Genomic DNA, 17,592 nt, shown 5'->3' with positions numbered 1-17,592 from the left:
TGCTGCACCCAACTTAGAGATGTTCTTCTGAGGACCTCACATAAGGGAAGAAGTCATGAGATGTGGGCACTGTGGTCTAGAGCCAACCACTCACCTTTCCCTCCTCTGCTTTTTCGCTTTCTTTCTTTCTTTTTTTTTTTTTTGAGACAGGGTCTCATTCTGTCACCCAGGCTGGAGTGCAGTGGTGCGATCTCAGCTCACTGCAGCCTTGATCTCCCCAGGCTCAGGTGATTCTCCTATCTCAGCCTTTCAAGTAGCTGAGACTCCAGTTACTCCCCAGCATGCCTGGCTACTTTTTGTGTTTTTGTTGTAGAAAAGATATTTCACCTTGTTTCCCAGGCTGGTCTCGAACTCCTCCCTTCAAGTCATCTGCCTGCCCTGGCCTCCCAAAGTGTTGGGATTACAGGCATGAGCCACTGTGCCTGGCCTGCTTCTTCATCTTTGAGATTAGGCAGCTGGACTGGTCAGCAGTTTCAGTTCTCATACAAAGTACTATGAGAAGTTTGTCAACTATTTCTAATATTTCAGAAACTTCTTAGAAACGATCCATTTTCCTCCAATATGCTGCAGAGGGCTGACCAACATATCGTGTTTGCTGTTTTGGGGCCCAAATAAGCTACTGGACTGTGAGCTTCTTGTGGTCATTCATGTTCATGTTTCCAGGGCTTTTCATAGGGTCTGACCCAATGAGTAATTCGGGTAATGTTTTCCAAACTAAGCTATATAAAACCAGCATGAAGAGACAGCTCATTTCATGCTCATCGGAAGCTCATGTGTTTCACATCAAGCATGGGCATCGTTTGTAGCAGTGTTAGCTTCCCACAAATATTAAAGAATATTCAAAATAGAGACCAGGTGGCCGCAACCCTAAACTTGGCTTGTTAGAGCTTCTGTGGACCATAGCCCACTGTACTTATTCACAAATCTGTGTGGTTTCAATTATTTATGATTTTCTGCTAAAACTGGATGTGGTTCCTTTGGTCCATCTGGGTCCCTGACAGGACCCTGCTGCGCCCATGTGTGCGGTGTGTTTATTGGCAGTGCAAAATTCAGCAGTACGGCAGGGATCACATCTTAACAGACGGCCTAGGCTTGGGGAGGTGTTCTGTGGGACACAGGGGAGAACTTGAGATAATGCCAGGAACCTTCAATGTTTCGAAAAGGGCTCACTTCCTCAGAATTATCGGTCTGAATCTTGTGGTATCTTGTTCAGTCCTGTATGTTTTTAAGGGGAACAGATTGAAGACCTCTCCCACTGTGTTGGCCCATCAGAGGGCAAGAGAAAAGAGATGCGGCCTGCTGCTCCCAAGGGGAAATGACTCGGCAGGGCACTGGTTTCCTTCAAACTCTCCTTATTATCTCTTTGCTTGTGAGATTGTCTAATTCAGTGGCCGCCCTTTTAAAATCTGAACTCCAGGGTCAGACACATGAAGGGGCAAGAGAACAGACCAAACCTTTATTAGTTCACAGAACTCCAATTCTTTATTAATCACAGCTTGCTCACAATGACATACAGGAAAATAGCACTAATGAAGAGTAAATATGCAGGCAGCAACCTTCAGGAGTTGGGAGTTGGGGAGAAACGACTTCAAAACTGCGATAGGTACTTATGGTGGGTATCTGGTGATTCTTAGTTGGCACAAATGCCCTGCCTAGCCCCCTTAACTGCGTCAGCTTCACAGATGGAGTGTTTTGTTGTTGGTGTCGTTAGTAGGCAGGATTGCCTTACACTGGGGAAGAAAGACCAGCTTGAGTGAAAGTCCGCAGTGTTTTTGATTTTGTTTGTGTGTGTGTTTTAATGCAACAACCAGCTCACAGTTTCCAAGTGGAAAAATATTCAGTAGCATCATGTACTTGTACTATAGGTAAGAGCTTAAAATGAACATCATCAATCATGGCATCCACAAATAAGCCACCTGACACATTAATTAATTCATTCCATCAAAAGAACTTAAACTAGAGAATTAAGCCCACTTTATGAAGAGCGATTTCACGGCTGCTTGAACCATTCGAATTTGGATTTGTGTTCAGCACTTTAAAAGGTTCAACTTTTTGCTTCTACCCAGATTGGTCTCAGATCTTTCTTCTCATCCATCCCTTTCTAAAGCCAAAGCACATTTGTAGCACATAATCCAGGAGAAGCAGAAGTAAATGCTATGACTGGTGGTATTTCTTAGCCTGGTTTTGTAGTTTTTAGGCAGTAAGTAGATTATGAGCGAACAAATGTGAAAGTTCATGTGGAGTCATAATACCTGTGATCTAGGTATGGTCTTAGTCAAGCTCAGAGATAACAAAGCCTTCTAGGTCATTAGGCAATGGTGGGTTTCTAGCACCATAGACTGTCTACTGACCTCATTTTTCTTTTGGAATGGAGTTAGACATGGGGAGCTTCAAAAAGAACAGACCTAGCAAATTCATTTGAGTGGAAAGACACAACATCAAAAGCCTGTTACAGGACATGTAAGATTATGAAATAACTTGCATAATGCAATACTTGTATTTTTTAACAAAAATGTAAGTATTTACAAAATAAGATCCAAGGTATTTTTTAAACATCAAGCAAAACATTCTGCAAAGAGACCGCATTGATTTTTTTTTAAATTTTTGATTCTTTTTTTTGTTTTTGTTTTTTATAATGAGTTCTTTTTAAACCATGTCATACATTCCCCATCCTGATATCGCATGATCCATTATAATATAGGCAGGGGGATTTACTATTGGTGGGGTGTGCCAGACCCTCCCTTGCTTCAGCCAGACAGTTCAACCTGGAGTTCCTTGTTCCTGCGCACCTCTGCAGCATGCCTCTCCTAAAAAACACAAAAGGAAGAAGAAATGTCACAGGCCCTTGTTGTCTGGTCCTTTGCGTACCATGTGTTTGACTAGAAGTGACCCAGTTTGGTGTTTACTTTTAGGAATTTTTCCCATTTCAGAAGAGAGGAAAATATGGGCCCTGCAAAATGTCATGTTAGAAAAGATCTTACAAGACTTATCGTGTCTTAAAAAATATATTTAACACTGTTTTTGTTTAAAACTATGACCAAAAGTTCATGTTATTGAGATAATTTTGAATATTAGGATCACAGCATAAATCCAGAGAAAGGCAATAAAACATCACATTATTGTTTCTCTATCATTTCTAATGATGTCGTTCCTTTTCACTAATATTTTAAGGACTTTATAATCCCGATGGACACTCTGGGAGGGCTAGATCCAGAATGAAGACTTTCTATACTGCTTCTTAAGCTCTTGACCTGTTTGTCAAGGCCCTTCATAATTGCAGTCCAAGTGACTTTTCCAGTCATAACCCCCATCTTTTCCTACACATACTTGATGTTTCAGTTTAATGGAATTGTCTTGTCATGCAATTTTCAATGCTAGTCTTTCATCTCCACTGGTCAGGATTATAAACTTACTCTTTAAGCCCTATGACCATTGTCCTTTTCTCCGTAAAGATTTTTATGAGACTGCAAAGACTAATCTGCAAACTTATCTCACTTTCCATTTAAACACCTGCATAAATCTTTCCTTTTATTCGGCAGTCATTTTATTCTAGCTTGTATTATGAGCCTCTCCGTTCTTGTCTCCTCTGTTATATTTGACTGTAAGCTAATTGAGGGCCTGGACTATGTTTTCTCATTTTTCTTCCATTTGCAGGGCCTAGCAGAGTGCTTTGCAGATAGCATGTGATTGGTGGATGTTTATTTATATAAGGAACCAAGGTACTAGCCTTGGGTTGGGAACTGAACTTCCTGAGGAGGGAACTGATGAAAGAAGTATTTTTTAGTACGTGGCTATACATTAGATGACTAAAATCAGTATTTTTTAGTACATGGCTATACATAAGATGACTAAAATCAAACTGTCTTACATATATCATAGGTGCTAAATAAATGTTCGTTGAATTGAAATTTTAAGATGCTAATTATTAGTAGTAGTATTTATATTTCTGTAGAATGTTGCTTACATTGCTTCTCTCCTTCCCTCTGAAGCTTCAGAAATTACTTGAGACTCTATAGATTCTTTTAGTTCGGAAGAAATAAACTTGACCAGCTATAAAGTAAAACTTATCATTAAACTCTATTAATCTCAAGGAGTCTATACTTATAGGGTTCTTTATATTATAATACTGAATATTTATTAGGCAATTAATGTGTACCAGACCTGCATCAGTACAGGTTTTACCTGTATTAATTCCCTTAGTCCTCACAATAATCTTATAGTGGACATTCTATTGTTGTCCCAATTTTGCAGATGAAGAAACTAAAACACAGGAAGGGTAAGTAACTTGCCCATGTTCATGATACTAACAAGTGGGATTTAAACCCAGGGAACCTGGCTCTACAGCTCACCCTCTTAATCACTGCTATACAATTTCAATGTTGAGTGAAGAGAACATTTTATAGTTGCGTGGAAAAATGTGTCGTTTCAAGTGTAGATTCTGGGAGAAAAAAGGCATAGACCACCCTACACTTCCTTCAAAGATACAGAGTTGGAGTAAGCAGGAAGTTGACTCTAGAGAAAGAGATTAAAAACAATTTTATTTAATTGGTTTAAATGAGCTTTTGTATATGTTCAAAAACCATGAAGAGAAGGAAAAAGGCATGCATAGAGAAATCAAATCCTGTTTGGAAATGTCACAGGGGAAATGAGCATGGATGCAGCTGATTCTTCTCTTTGTTCTGCTATTATGAGGAAAAAGATGAAGCAAAATCTTTTTCTCATGCAGAAAGAAACTAATTAGTGAGAGCTGAGCTCTGGCAAAAATTGAGAAAAAGCCCAGACCATCACTATGCTACGAAAAAGAAGCCTCAAGTCTAAAGATTCATATAAATTCAAATTGATAACATAGCAGGAAACATTATAATTAGTATTATTAGGCTACTTTAGAGTACACTTCTTGTTAAACTCAAAATCAGTGTTAACAAAATTGATTTTGCCATAGGAAAGAATAAATATAATTTCTGAGCTTGAGATAACGTGGAAAAAGAGAAAATAAATAATTATGAGTTTCTAATTAAAAATTATTTGTTTTCGGGCATTTTCGTCACTCTATTATTTGAACACTTTACATTCACATTATCGAATATTTACTCATGAAATTTTAATGTGACTTTATATCAAATGTGGGAGAACCAAAGGCAGTCATGCAGGAAGCATGTAATTTCCCACACAGTCTGTTTTTCTTATCAGGTCACTGCTTGCAATTACCAGACCTTGAATCTAGAGGTTCCTAAGGCAGTTGTGATACTCAGAGAAGGTTCATCAAGAAGACTACTCTTTGATAATATTTATTTCATTATTGAGCTCCTGATATTTGCTAGGCACTGTCAGAGGCCCAAGTATATCTAAACTTACAATGTTTTCTGCAATTTACCCCCTTCCTCCCATCAATATAAAGGAAATGTAATACAATATTTTAGCATTGTATGCAACTATGCGTTTTATATGAAAAAAGATGTATGAAAGTTGATTTTAGGAAAAATTCTGGTCCTCTAATTCTTTCCCCTGATTTCATAGAAAGATTTCTGTACTGGAAGGTAAGAAATATGGAGTCTTTTCTTTCTTTACTTTTTAATGTCTCTTTAATCTCACTAGGTATCAAATATAAACAAGGACTTGGACTACATGACCTAGGATGTCAATTCCATCTATGGAATTCTGTCATATCAGCCTAATTAAATTCAAGATGAGGTCAGTATCATCAAAAATCCTTCTTTTTACTAATGACTATGCACTTGCAATATAAAAGAGGGGTCAGGAGTGAGTTGTGTGAGCTAAGAAAGCACATGTTCATACATTGAGATGTTGGTGATCAGGGGTCATGGGCAGATAGTAAAAAGGTTTGGAGTCAAACAGACTTGCATTCAAATCTAGTCTCTGTGGTCTACTTGTGATCTTGGCCAAATGACTTAACCTTCCTAAAGATCAAGTTCCTTAGATGTGAAATGGGGATAATCGCAGTATTTTCTTTTAGGTTGTTGTTTGGATGAAATGTGATAGTACATCCAGAAATGTCTGGCCTATAGCAAACAATTAAGAAAGGCTAGTTTTAATCCCTTTTCCTATTTCATTTATTCACTCATCAGACATGTTCAATAGTAAGTGTTCATCAGACATGTTCAATAGTAAGTGGTTGCACAAATGCTATTTGTGCATCAGAATCACAAGAAAACAAAAGATGAGAAGAATGCAATAGGTGTAAATTGATAATAGCTGAAATCTATAACTAAAGAGTTAAATATTATCAGTATCAGGGAAATGCAAATTAAAACCACAACGAAATACCACCTTACTCCTGCAAGAATGGCTGTAATTAAAAAGTCAAAAAACAATAGGTATTGGCATAGATGTGATGAAAAGGGAACACTTTTACACTGTTGATGGGAATGTAAATTAGTACGACCACTATGGAAAACATAAAGAACTGAAAGTAGAACTATCATTTGATCCGGCAATCACACTACTGGGTATCTACCCAAAGGAAAAGAAGTAATTATATGAAAAAGACACAGGCTCATGCATGCTTATAGCAGCACAACTTGAAATTACAAAGATATGGAACTAACCTAAGTGTCCATTGACCAACAAGTGGATAAATAAAATATGGTATATATACACCATGGAATACTACTCAGCCATAAAAAGGAACTAAATAGTGTCTTTTGCAGAAACTTGGGTGGAGCTAGAGGCCATTATTCTAAGTGAAGTAACTCAGGAATGGAGCACTAATTATCATATGTTCTCACTTATAAGTGGGAGCTAAGCTATGAGTATGCAAAGATATAAGAGTGATATAACGGACTTTAGAGACTTGTGGGGGAAGGTTGGGAGCGGAGGCGAGGGATGAAAGACTACATATTGGGTACAGTGTACACTGCTTGGGTATTGGGTGCACTAAAATCTCAGAAATCACCACTAAGGAACTTTTCCATGTAACCAAACACCACCTGTATCCCCAAGACTATTGACATTTACAAAACAGTTACATATTATCAAAATTACCTCTTAGGGAAAGAATCACAGAATCTTATTCCTTGAAAATATTTTTATCATTTTAAGTTACGTCATATTATGTGCTACTATTGCCACTAAAATATGGCTATAATATTTTCATTTGACATTTTCTAGATATTAGAAGTGAAATGATGAATTATAGTGAAACAATTTCTTTTATTTCCTAAGTACTGTACTTCATGGTTGGATAGGGAAAAGCAGTTGTCAAGTTTGTCTGGGTTACTTGCTTCTCTCCTTTCTAAACAATACTGAAAGCTCCTTTGGTATTTGTTACCGTGTTATGAGCTCAGAAGTCTTGGCATTGACTAAGATGATATGGTGGAATTACAAAAGAAAGAGGATACGATACAGTCTGGATTAAGTGGGGAATTCAACAAGGTTCAGTGGAAGTCCTCTTCAGTAACTTGCCATGTTAACCCTCTCTGTTCCTTCCATCGTCCTGCTGTCTGATGGCTCCTAAATGCTGAGTTGCTTGAGAAGGAAAGCCTCTTCCCTAATATCGCCACATACTTTCCTTCTCAACTGGTTGTGTTATATGCTTGATTATAGCCAATGGTATTTCCACACCTGTTTAGCAATTTGCATTTGAAAATTTAACTATCTAATTTAATTAAGTACTACATTAATGGAAAATTGTGAGGGTGGAGACAAACCTTTGGAAATACGTGAGAAAGTGAAGTATTTAGTAGACACTGGGTGAGTCAACTATAAAAGCTATGGAAAAGTTGTAAAAAGTATCCAGGTTATTTTGCAGATGTCTTTAGTCCCTACTCAATTTTAAAGAAATTAAAACTGCAAACCGTAGCTAAGGTGACGTAAGTGTGAAAATGGCAAGAAAAGAAACTGCTATAGAACCCCCATTAACTGGTCAATTTTTGGAAAAGGTATTGGGCCCAACTACATCAAAAGATTGGTCAATAAGTTTACACTTAAATATTTGACATTAAAATTATATGTTTAATGAATAGATGTATTGTTGTTAAAATGATTATACCTGCTTTAACTGATTTTTCAAAACTAACTGTCTCACTGTAATTCCTGATAGGGCCATTTGGCGCTCCTACTACTCAGAGTTCCTAAGAGGGTCAGGTGGTGAATTTTCTGCAGGATGCTGCATAGTGCATTAGGGGAGAAAGGGACACATCAGGGGAGGAAGAAAGTGTCTTGAGTCATTCCTGTATGTCAAGAACAGGTGTTTCCCCCTCTCTCTTTCCTTTCTCTCCTCTTCCTCTCTTCCCCTCTCCTCCCCTTCTCTGTTTCTCTCTCTTTCTACTTCTCATACCACTCTAAGAATAAGAACATTTTTAACTTCACCAGTCATAATCCACAGACTAGTCTTTTGAGTCCTGGATATGACATCAATAGATCAGCCTAATGCACGTCTTTGTGGCACAGGCATCCCTTCTCCCACAGCCTTCTCCACATTTGATTCTTTTCTATATAATAGCCTGGAGTGTTAAGATCAGGTGCTATGAAAACAGGAAACTGAAATAAAAAATGAGTGTAACATTCTTCTTTGGAGGAAGAAAGAACACTTATGCAACAAAGACAAAAAATACTAAAATATAATTTATGATGACATCACAAAGCATATTTAAGAAACATTTAGCACAGTGGTTCTCAACCACGGCTAAATATTAGAGCCTATTAGTGAGCCTTTAAAATAATACAAGGTTCTTGGCCCCATTCCGGACAATTAAATCAGAATCCCTTAAAGAGCTGTCCAGTAGATTCTGAAGTGCAGCCAGGGCTGCTTTTGTTTTAGGCTTTCAGTTTTAGCTAAAGGCTTTGAGCTAACATGGCTGGGGCTCTGAGGGGTTTCTGGGAATTTATCAGTCAGTGACATTGAAGATAACATTATGGGCATCATGGTGAAAATATGCTTGAATGCTCAATTATCTTAATTGAAGGGAAGAGGGACTGAGTGCTGAATGGTAGGCAGATTGCGGAAAAGCTTGCACAGAGTTGTATCGTGTCTCTTGCTTAATTGATAGGACCAGTGAGGGCTATCAAAAGGGTGGGCGCATGCTGTAGTTATCTTGATGTGAATTTACTTTTACTGATATTATTCAGTGTCTTTGTATTTACTGTCTGTATTGGACCATACTACATGTTGTCTTATTCTCTAATTGTTGGTGCTATATTATTTATTGCTGAATTTTGTATTGTCTGTATTGAGAAAGACATGGTTGGTAAATACCTTTGATATTACAAAGGTTCCTAAGCCTATAGTAGGGACTCAATACATATTCATTGAATGATTAACTCATTAATAGGTGTCATTTCAGAAGTGGTCATCTTTTTTTCTCTTTTTGTTTTAGAGACAGGGTCTTGTTCTGTTTCCCAGGTTGGAGTGCAGTGGCACAATATGAGCTCACTGCAGTCTCGAACTCCTTGGCCCAAGCGATCCTTTCATCTCAGCCCCTGAAGTAGCTACAACTACAGGCATTTTTTACAAGTGTGCCACCATTGCTGGCTAATTTTTGAATTTTTGTTTGAGGCAAGGTATCATTATATTTCCCAGGCTGGTCTCGAACTCCTGGCCTCAAGCAATTCTCTTGCCTTGGCCTCCCAAAGTGCTGGGATTACAGGTGTGAGCCACCATGCCCAGCATAATTATCTTTTGATATGGTAGATTTCAGAACAGCTTATGTTACATTGGCAGTGTCATGCCTTTTGGCTTTACTGTTATTACTGACCCTCTTTTAAATTTCTAATTCCACAGGAGTAACTTCATTCAAACAAAATGCTAAATATTGCTTCTAATATAAAACTTTGTCTTATTTTAGGAAAAAGCAAAGTAGTTTTAGTATACACAAACACATTCACAATATGTAAACCACAATTTTGTATTAAATTCACCTATGTGATATACACAAATCAAAGTAAATTTGGTATTTCCTCTTTATTGAGGAGATAAAAGATCTTGACTGACACTGGCCAAAGATCCTATTAGATTTGAAAAGCACCTCATTAGCTATGAAATACCAGAAAAAAATGTGGTCCTAGAAATTATCTGGGCTGCATTATATGACATGGGATAGAATGCTGACAGCTGAGATTTAAATCAGAACAGGCTACAAACCACTAGTTCTCAAATCTGGCTGCATATTGGAACTATACGGAGAGTTTTCAAAATATATGGATGCTGGGTCCCATCCTTGGAGATTCTGTGGGTTGATGTCAGGAATTTTAAGCACTCTTTGGGTTGATTATTTGCAGGAAAAGTGGTGTGCAGATGTACATGTATGTATGTATGGGGGAGGGCACTAAATTTGGGTGGGAGTGGAAAGAGTACAAAAATGAGCTGAGCATGGCTGGGCTGGGTAAAGAGAAAAAAACACACAGAGGAAAAAAATGGCCTGTTAGAAGCTAGCACTTCTGGAAAATTAGATAAAATATGGAAATTTTTTGAACTATTTTACAATTGAAATCAAGAAGGATATGCCCTGGCTGGGCACGGTGGCTCACACCAGTAATCCCAGCACTTTGGGAGGTCGAGGCGGGTGGATCACTTGAGGTCAGGAGTTTGAGACCAGCTTGGCCAATATGGCAAAACCCTGTCTCTACTAAAAATACAAAAATTAGCTGGGCGTGGTGGTATACACCTGTAATCTCAGCTACTTGGGAGGCTGAGGCACGAGAATCACTTGAACCCTGGAGGTAGAGGTTGCAGTGAGCTGAGATCGCGCCACTGCACTCCAGCCTGGGCAACAGAGCGAGACTCTGTCTCAAAAAAACAAACAAACAAAAAGGAGGCCATGCCCTGTGTTTGTGTATGTGTAATTTGAAAAATAAAAATGCTCCAGGACTGCCAGTGATATAAATCTTGCATTGAGGCCTAATTGAGAACGCTGCAATAAGATCAGCAGGTACCGTTCCTAGCAACTTCACTTAATTTTTTTAGGGCCTAGGATGTGAGATGAAGGTTGAGTCATAGTGATCTCAAAGAGATCACACAGTGGCCTTCTGCTGTCCGTGTTACGAGCACTGGTCAAGCAGGAACATCCTTAGTTCTCTAGAGAAGTGCAAAATGGGGGCAGATGGAGGAAGACTGACTGGTTCAAGGTCAGGGGAGTAAACTGTAGCAAATGGAACTTTGCTCTCCTGTATCTGAGTAAAACGTGTTCCTATACCACCATAAATCACCTGGAGAGAGCCAAATTCTGTTGCCTCTTCCAAATCGTGACTTGACTCACTTGGGTGAAACGCAATGACATTTTTCTGAGAGTATAAAAACACTAGCTTATAAATACAAATTTAATCCGAACTTTCATGTTTTGGATAAGGCATCAGGTAACTATTCCGGCTTTTGCCCAAGTCAGCAGTACTCGTCCATGCACCTCTGAGAGACTCAGTGTCTTACTGCTGCATCAGAGCCCACACACCCTTCCCCAGCAATGCTTTCAAAAATTCCTCAAGAGCACAAATGAAGATGTCCATGTGATTATATCTTTAAAAGATTTCATGCCTGATTTCCTTTGTTTCTAGCTGGATATTTGCAGTCAGAGACTGAGAATGAAAACAGAATCATCAGAACTTCAGGATAAGGTTGTCTGAACCTTAGATGAGACGGGCCATCTCTAATAGAAGACATGAAACTCTGAGAAATAGTCAGAAAACAGGAGGCTTATCTGACTAAACTCTGAGTGCTCTGATGACAGGCACACTCCTGTTTTGCTCTGCATCTCCAATGCCTATCACACAAAGGCACTCGCTACTGGTGGGAAGGGTGACTGACTGCTCAGAAAAGGATTGAGGCATCTTTCTCAAACATCCCATTTCCCAATGCTTAATCCAATTTCTGGAAACGGACACAGCTAAACTACTCACAGCTATACTGTATATTTTCAAAGAAAAGGTTTTGTGAGGAGATAGGTGGGAGACAGCATAGAGAGTACAAAAGTGAAAGACAGCATTTTTCAGGGGAACTCCAGCACAGCTCCTCCTGACTCATGGGAATGAGTATATGTTTAGGTTGTTGAAGAGAAGGGCACCAGGATACCAGAACTGGATGAAGCATACCCTATGAGCTAATCTTTGCTATGGTCCCATGTGATGCTATTATACCCTAGAATGGGCTTACCAGTGTTCATAAATACCCTGGCCTTTCCTGGCAAATATATTTTTCTAATTTAATATTTTAATTAAATAGATATTTAATGTCATATATTAAATAAATATTAAATCAAATGTTATTTATACTTTATATCAATATAATATATTGACATTAATATTGCCAATGTAACATTTTTCCTACAGATGCCTTGTGAGGCTTGTATAGACGTCTTACACATTTCAAAAGCATCAATCAGCCTCCCTGAATCCACTCACCATGGGAAAATTTGACAAAATTCCAGCTTTCGTGTTGGATTCCCATTTCTCTACCATGTTGCACCTCCTGCTAACTCAATGCTACACTGTGAGACCCTGCCCATGGGAGTTGGTTGTCCTCACACCTGCAGCAAATTTTGACTTAGTCTGTGTGCTCAGGCATATGGAAGTTCACCCAGCTGTGTTGCATGTGAATATATCCATCTGCTCAGGACTCTGCTGAGATTACCTTTTCCTGCAGACGTTCAATAATAGCAGCTAGATTAGCCTCACGGTTTTCCTTAATTTGTTCCATTTTCAGGATCAGCTTTTCCTCCGCCATCTTGCTGAAGTTGTTGTTCTCCTCCAAAGCCTTCTGAAGGACTTCTCGCTCGTGTTCCCTCTTCTCTGCCAATTGTTTCAGCACCTGGGCCTCCTGAGACTGGGGAAGAAAAACATAGCCATCTTATAATTATCCAAACACAAACCTAGCAGAATAATGGCCCACCAATTGGAGGGAGCGTTCTTTTCAGATGAATAGTACTTCCAGCCTTAAGCACTATTGTCAAGTCTATACTCATCTGCATGGCTTAGAGTTTTCTATAGAATGTGGCTAGTTAGGAAATGCGGTTAGCTGAATTTTCAGCTGTGAGTATATTTCAGACTGTCTTAGAAGAAGAAGCATTTAATCCTCATTGAGGAGTTACAAATTTTTTTTTAAAAAAAGACGTTGTTGCTAAGCATTTATGCAACAGAAAATGCTATAATGAATTACAGGATGGCAATATTCAACCGAAGCCTGAGGAAAATGGTTGAGGACTGAGACAAGTTCTGATCTTCTTCCTGATCCATTGTTTTTTCATCAGCTGTAGGCTAGGCCCTACAATGAGCTTTTCAACTTTCATCAATCAAATCATCAAATTCACTTTCTTCTTTTATTTCACACCCCCTTCCCCCCTCCCCATCCCTCATACACCGAAGTCTCTTTGGAGATCTGAGAACAGTGCAAACTTAGTGTCCACTTGGCCACAGAGAGCAGAAAGTCCTTGTTTTGACCCTCTCTTGAAACCCTGTGGTTGCTCAGTGATTTAGATCCAGATGTACACCCTGCCCTGCACTTTGAGCACTGTAATTTTCTTCCAGCGTCTGGAGGCTGTTTGGCTCTGTACAGTGGGTGGTAATCACTGGAGGACTTGATAACAATGCAGGTGCCTGGCATCTACCTCCAAAGATTCTGATTCCAAGGTTCTTTGGTGAGGCCCAGTGATAAGCATCACTAGTGACTCAAATGCAGGTAGTCCAGTCTACCTTTTGTAAGTCATACTGGCATGGCTTTGATGTCAGGCCTGTGTTCAAGTCTTACCTCTGTTTGTGACCCAGGATGTGTTATGTAACTTCTTTCCATATTCTTTTTATTCTTCCCATTATGCAGCTGAGAAAAGTCTTACCCAATACTGACCTATTTAGGTTTAAGACTAAATTATTACACACTCACGGCTCCTGGATAATTTCTCAGGATCAGCTGACGCCCTGAGGCGATCCTTCACAGGAGTAATTATAAGTGGGAATATCTAAACAATGGTTGATCAAAAAATAATCCTAAGTGCCCTGTTAAATACTGATTACCATTGAAAGCATTAGTGGGAAAACATTTTAGTTGATGGTAGTGGTTGTGGGCATTTACTGGAAAGGTCTTGTTGTATAAACAATATGGGAACTGGAGAAAGGAGAAACTTCTCTTGAAATAAAATTCTACAGAAATGGTGAAGTCAGACAGCCTTACACATCTTTATTGATGTGTTTATTCTGAAGTTGATCAGGAATAGGTCTGTGGCTCACTGGAGATTAGACAGAAAATCCTGGGAACCAGCTCTGCCTCTTGCTTCAACCCTATAATGGTTTAAGGACATTTTATTATTTATTTGCTTATTTTTTTTAGATAGAGTCTCGCTCTGTCACCCAGGCAGGAGTACAGTGGCGTGATCTCTGCTCACTGTAATCTCTGCCTCTGAGGTCCAAGCAATTCTCATGTCTCAGCTTCCTGAGTAGCTGAGATTACAGGTGTGTGCTACCACACCCTGCTAATTTTTGTATTTTTAGTAGAGACGGGGTTTCGTCATGTTGGCCAGGCTAGTCTTGAACTCCTGGCTCAAGTGATCCTCCTGCCTTGGCCTCCCAAAGTGCTGGGATTATAGGTGTGAGCCACTGTGCTTGGCCGGTTTTAGGACATTTTTAGTGGAACCAATGCTTTCTTACTTTGTATTTGTTTCAGGAAAACCAATACAAAAATAATAAGAAAATTATAACATAAATTGAGTTCAAACTCCAATGGAGCCTTTCTGGAAGAAATATGAATAAAATATTTTCTAGCTGGTTCACTCTCCTGCCTCTAGGTGGGACTGTTGGTAAAGCATCCTACATAGACTTTGCCTGTTTGCTGTTATCAGGACTACGAAATTGTTACAGGGAGAGAGGTGTGTGTGTAAATATTTAAAGTTTCTCTCTCTGGGAAAAGTCTTCATGAAATTAATTTTTTTTGTATATGGATAAGAATAGTACCTATCTCATATGGTTGTCAGGATGAAACAAAATAATGTTTGCAAGGTATTTAATGCAGTGTCTAATATCAAGTAAGTTAGTACTGAATGAGTGGTAGTCATTATTATCAAAAGCAAAATTTAAGACACTTGTGACAAGGAGATGATGGCAACTGGACTTACTGGTATAACAACTCAAACGTAAAATTTTGGCAATTTCATGTGTGTGAAGTATTTGTTCAAACTTCTTTGATTATGGACAGTTAGTGGATTCAGGGATCCTGATGGTTGATGAGAGTCCAAGTCCTTCCTAACTCCCTCATCCCCATCTCACGCATGCCCACTGACTTGGGCTGTATTGATAGGAAATCTCACAGTGAAGTGAGCCCACAAAGAAATAAGAAGAGATAGCTTTGCACCTTCATTTCAGAAAATGTAACCTCCATTCCAGAAAACCTTCTCGAGGAAGAAGGCTGGGTTATCACAAAACAAGGGTGCAATATGTCCAAGAATTACGAATTGAGTTAGAGCCCTAGGTTTCTCTTGTAGTGAACAGAAATCCATGGAGGATGCTCCAGGAAACAAAGTCAAACCAAACAAATCAAAATAAAGCAAAGCAAAACTTCAACATTCTCTAAGTGCAGTGCTTTAAAATCATTTTTCTATCTTAATACACTGTTAGGTAATGCTCTTCTTAGCAACTGGCGCCCATCAGCCACAGCTGCTAAAGGCAGGTAGCAATATAACATTTCTGCTCAGTGGCTTAACAATTCCTTCCTGCTCCTCCTCCCATAGATCGGTGTTTCCAACACTGCCCTAGATAGGATCCACCTGGATTTTTAATGGCCACATTTTTCAAGTAGCCTTTCTACAGAAAATCCTGTGGCACAGTGACATTAGCCCCAACCTGGTATTTGGAAAGCCTGGGTTTACATCCTGCTTTGCTGAGCCTGGCCCTTTGAGATGGACTTCATGGCCAGTGGCCTTGTGCCTGCCACTCTTCAGACAGGATCAGCTTACAGAGAGTTACTGTGTATTATTATCAAGAGGCCACTGCAACTGCCAAATGTTTCATTTTCAGATGCTCCAATTAACTTTGGCACTTTGTTCAGCTGTTTTTTAACTTAATGTTTATATTTGCGTTCTTAATTTTCCTTTGTGAAGGAACCAAAGTCAAGAGGAAACAGCAGGGAAATAAGATTCAGACGGGAAGGCTTTGAAATTACAAGGTAATACAGCAACACACACTTTTCCATATTTCTTGCCTTGGTGGGACACATTTGATCTGCATGAACAAACTCCTGCAGTTCCCATTATGAATAATGGAGAATTCCCATTATAACCAATGCCTACTATATTTACTGGAGTGCAATGTTTGGCTCAGTTTGAAATGGTTCAATTTAATGGGGTTAGTACTTTTGTAGCTATTGGGGCTAAATGAGATTACACAGCACAGGTGTCAGTGCATTTCTTTAGCACAATTAATGGGGTGAAACAGAAACAGAAGGCAGTACAGAGTGTGGTCACGTGAGTCTGCTGCTAACTCAGAGACCTGCCAAACTGGGCTAGGCTGTGCTTCAGGGCTACTCACTTCTGTGGTGCCTTTTCTTACACCCTGGAAGGGAATGTTATATCCACTATTATCTCAACTCACACATTTGTAGGACTTAATAATTATCTGTGTTTCAAATATTTAAAGCTGAAGTCCACACACACAAAAATACAGGCTGTCAAGTCAATTATGGTGGAAAGCATTCTATCCCGAGGAAATACTTATGACTTCCTATGTTAGTCTCTATTCATAAGCACTCAATCTTTTTTTTAAATTTAGATACAGGGTCTTGCTTTGTCGCCCAGGTACAGCGGTGTGACCTCAGTTTACTATAGCCTCGAATTCCTGGGCTCAAGAGATCCTCTTGCCTCAGCCTCCCGGGTAGCTGGGACTACAGGTGTGCACCACGACACCTGTCCAGCAGTCAATTTTTGAACAAATTATTCAGTGCTGCTAATAACCATAGGGGCATCTACCTCAGTTCCTAATGTATCTGCTACCCCATTGGGGCAGAAAGGCATAACCTCTCTTCCTTTTTCACAGTGTAGCATCCAGATAGATATTGCTGCCTATAACTCCTCTAACTAATTTCTTAGGTAGAAATTGACTCTCACATGATCATAGTTTAATCTTCTAGTCAGACCCTCAATGAAGAAAATTGGTTCTGATTCCAATGAGCAAATAGGCTGTTTAATCAATGAGAAAATAAGCAGTTAGTCCAGAAAACTGCACTAAAACATGACATGAAATGAGTGAGGCTGTAGAATAAAAAACATGTCATATACGAAAGTGGCAGCATTTTCCTTCATTTTTGGCAGAGAAGTAAAGTTCTCACTACATGTTCAAATAGGTATTCTTACTTTATATCTTGACTGTGCAGATTAGCAGAAAGGAATTGTGATTGCGTGGACTTATGATACGGATGGCGGTGAAGTGAGAAAATCGCTAAAAGTTGTTAAAAATAACTTGTTCAAGGAAAAAGTATCTGGCCTTGGAGGAACACTTCTAAATAACCTGTACCTAACATAGAAGGTCACTAAAATATTAAAATGGAAAGTTAGAGCAAGACAATGATCAGCTGATATAATGCAAATGTCAAGGCAAAATATAGAACTGAGATGTTCAATGTGACATTCCAGGAGACTAAGGAACCTTCTCGATCTTGCTGTTATGGGA

At 39.1% G+C, this 17,592-nt stretch overlaps 1 protein-coding gene across 2 annotated transcripts in view; it reads right to left on the bottom strand.

Annotated features, from left to right (window-relative positions):
• Positions 1–1,455: 1,455 nt before the first annotated feature.
• STMN2 (stathmin 2) overlaps positions 1,456–17,592 on the bottom strand; it is a 151,912-nt gene continuing 135,775 nt past the window's right edge. Inside the window, exons 5-6 of one of the 2 annotated variants that reach the window (XM_055286584.1) lie at positions 12,578–12,769; positions 1,456–2,807 (exon numbers count right to left, since the gene is read on the bottom strand). In XM_055286584.1, coding sequence (XP_055142559.1) covers positions 2,748–2,807; positions 12,578–12,769 — 252 coding nt within the window. In that variant the 3' untranslated portion in view covers positions 1,456–2,747. The other variant, XM_063643339.1, reaches the window with a different exon arrangement.

This window comes from Symphalangus syndactylus, chromosome 7, assembly GCF_028878055.3.
Source record: "Symphalangus syndactylus isolate Jambi chromosome 7, NHGRI_mSymSyn1-v2.1_pri, whole genome shotgun sequence".
NCBI classification, from domain to species: domain Eukaryota; kingdom Metazoa; phylum Chordata; class Mammalia; order Primates; family Hylobatidae; genus Symphalangus; species Symphalangus syndactylus.
This window is presented reverse-complemented; position numbering and strand designations above follow the sequence as displayed.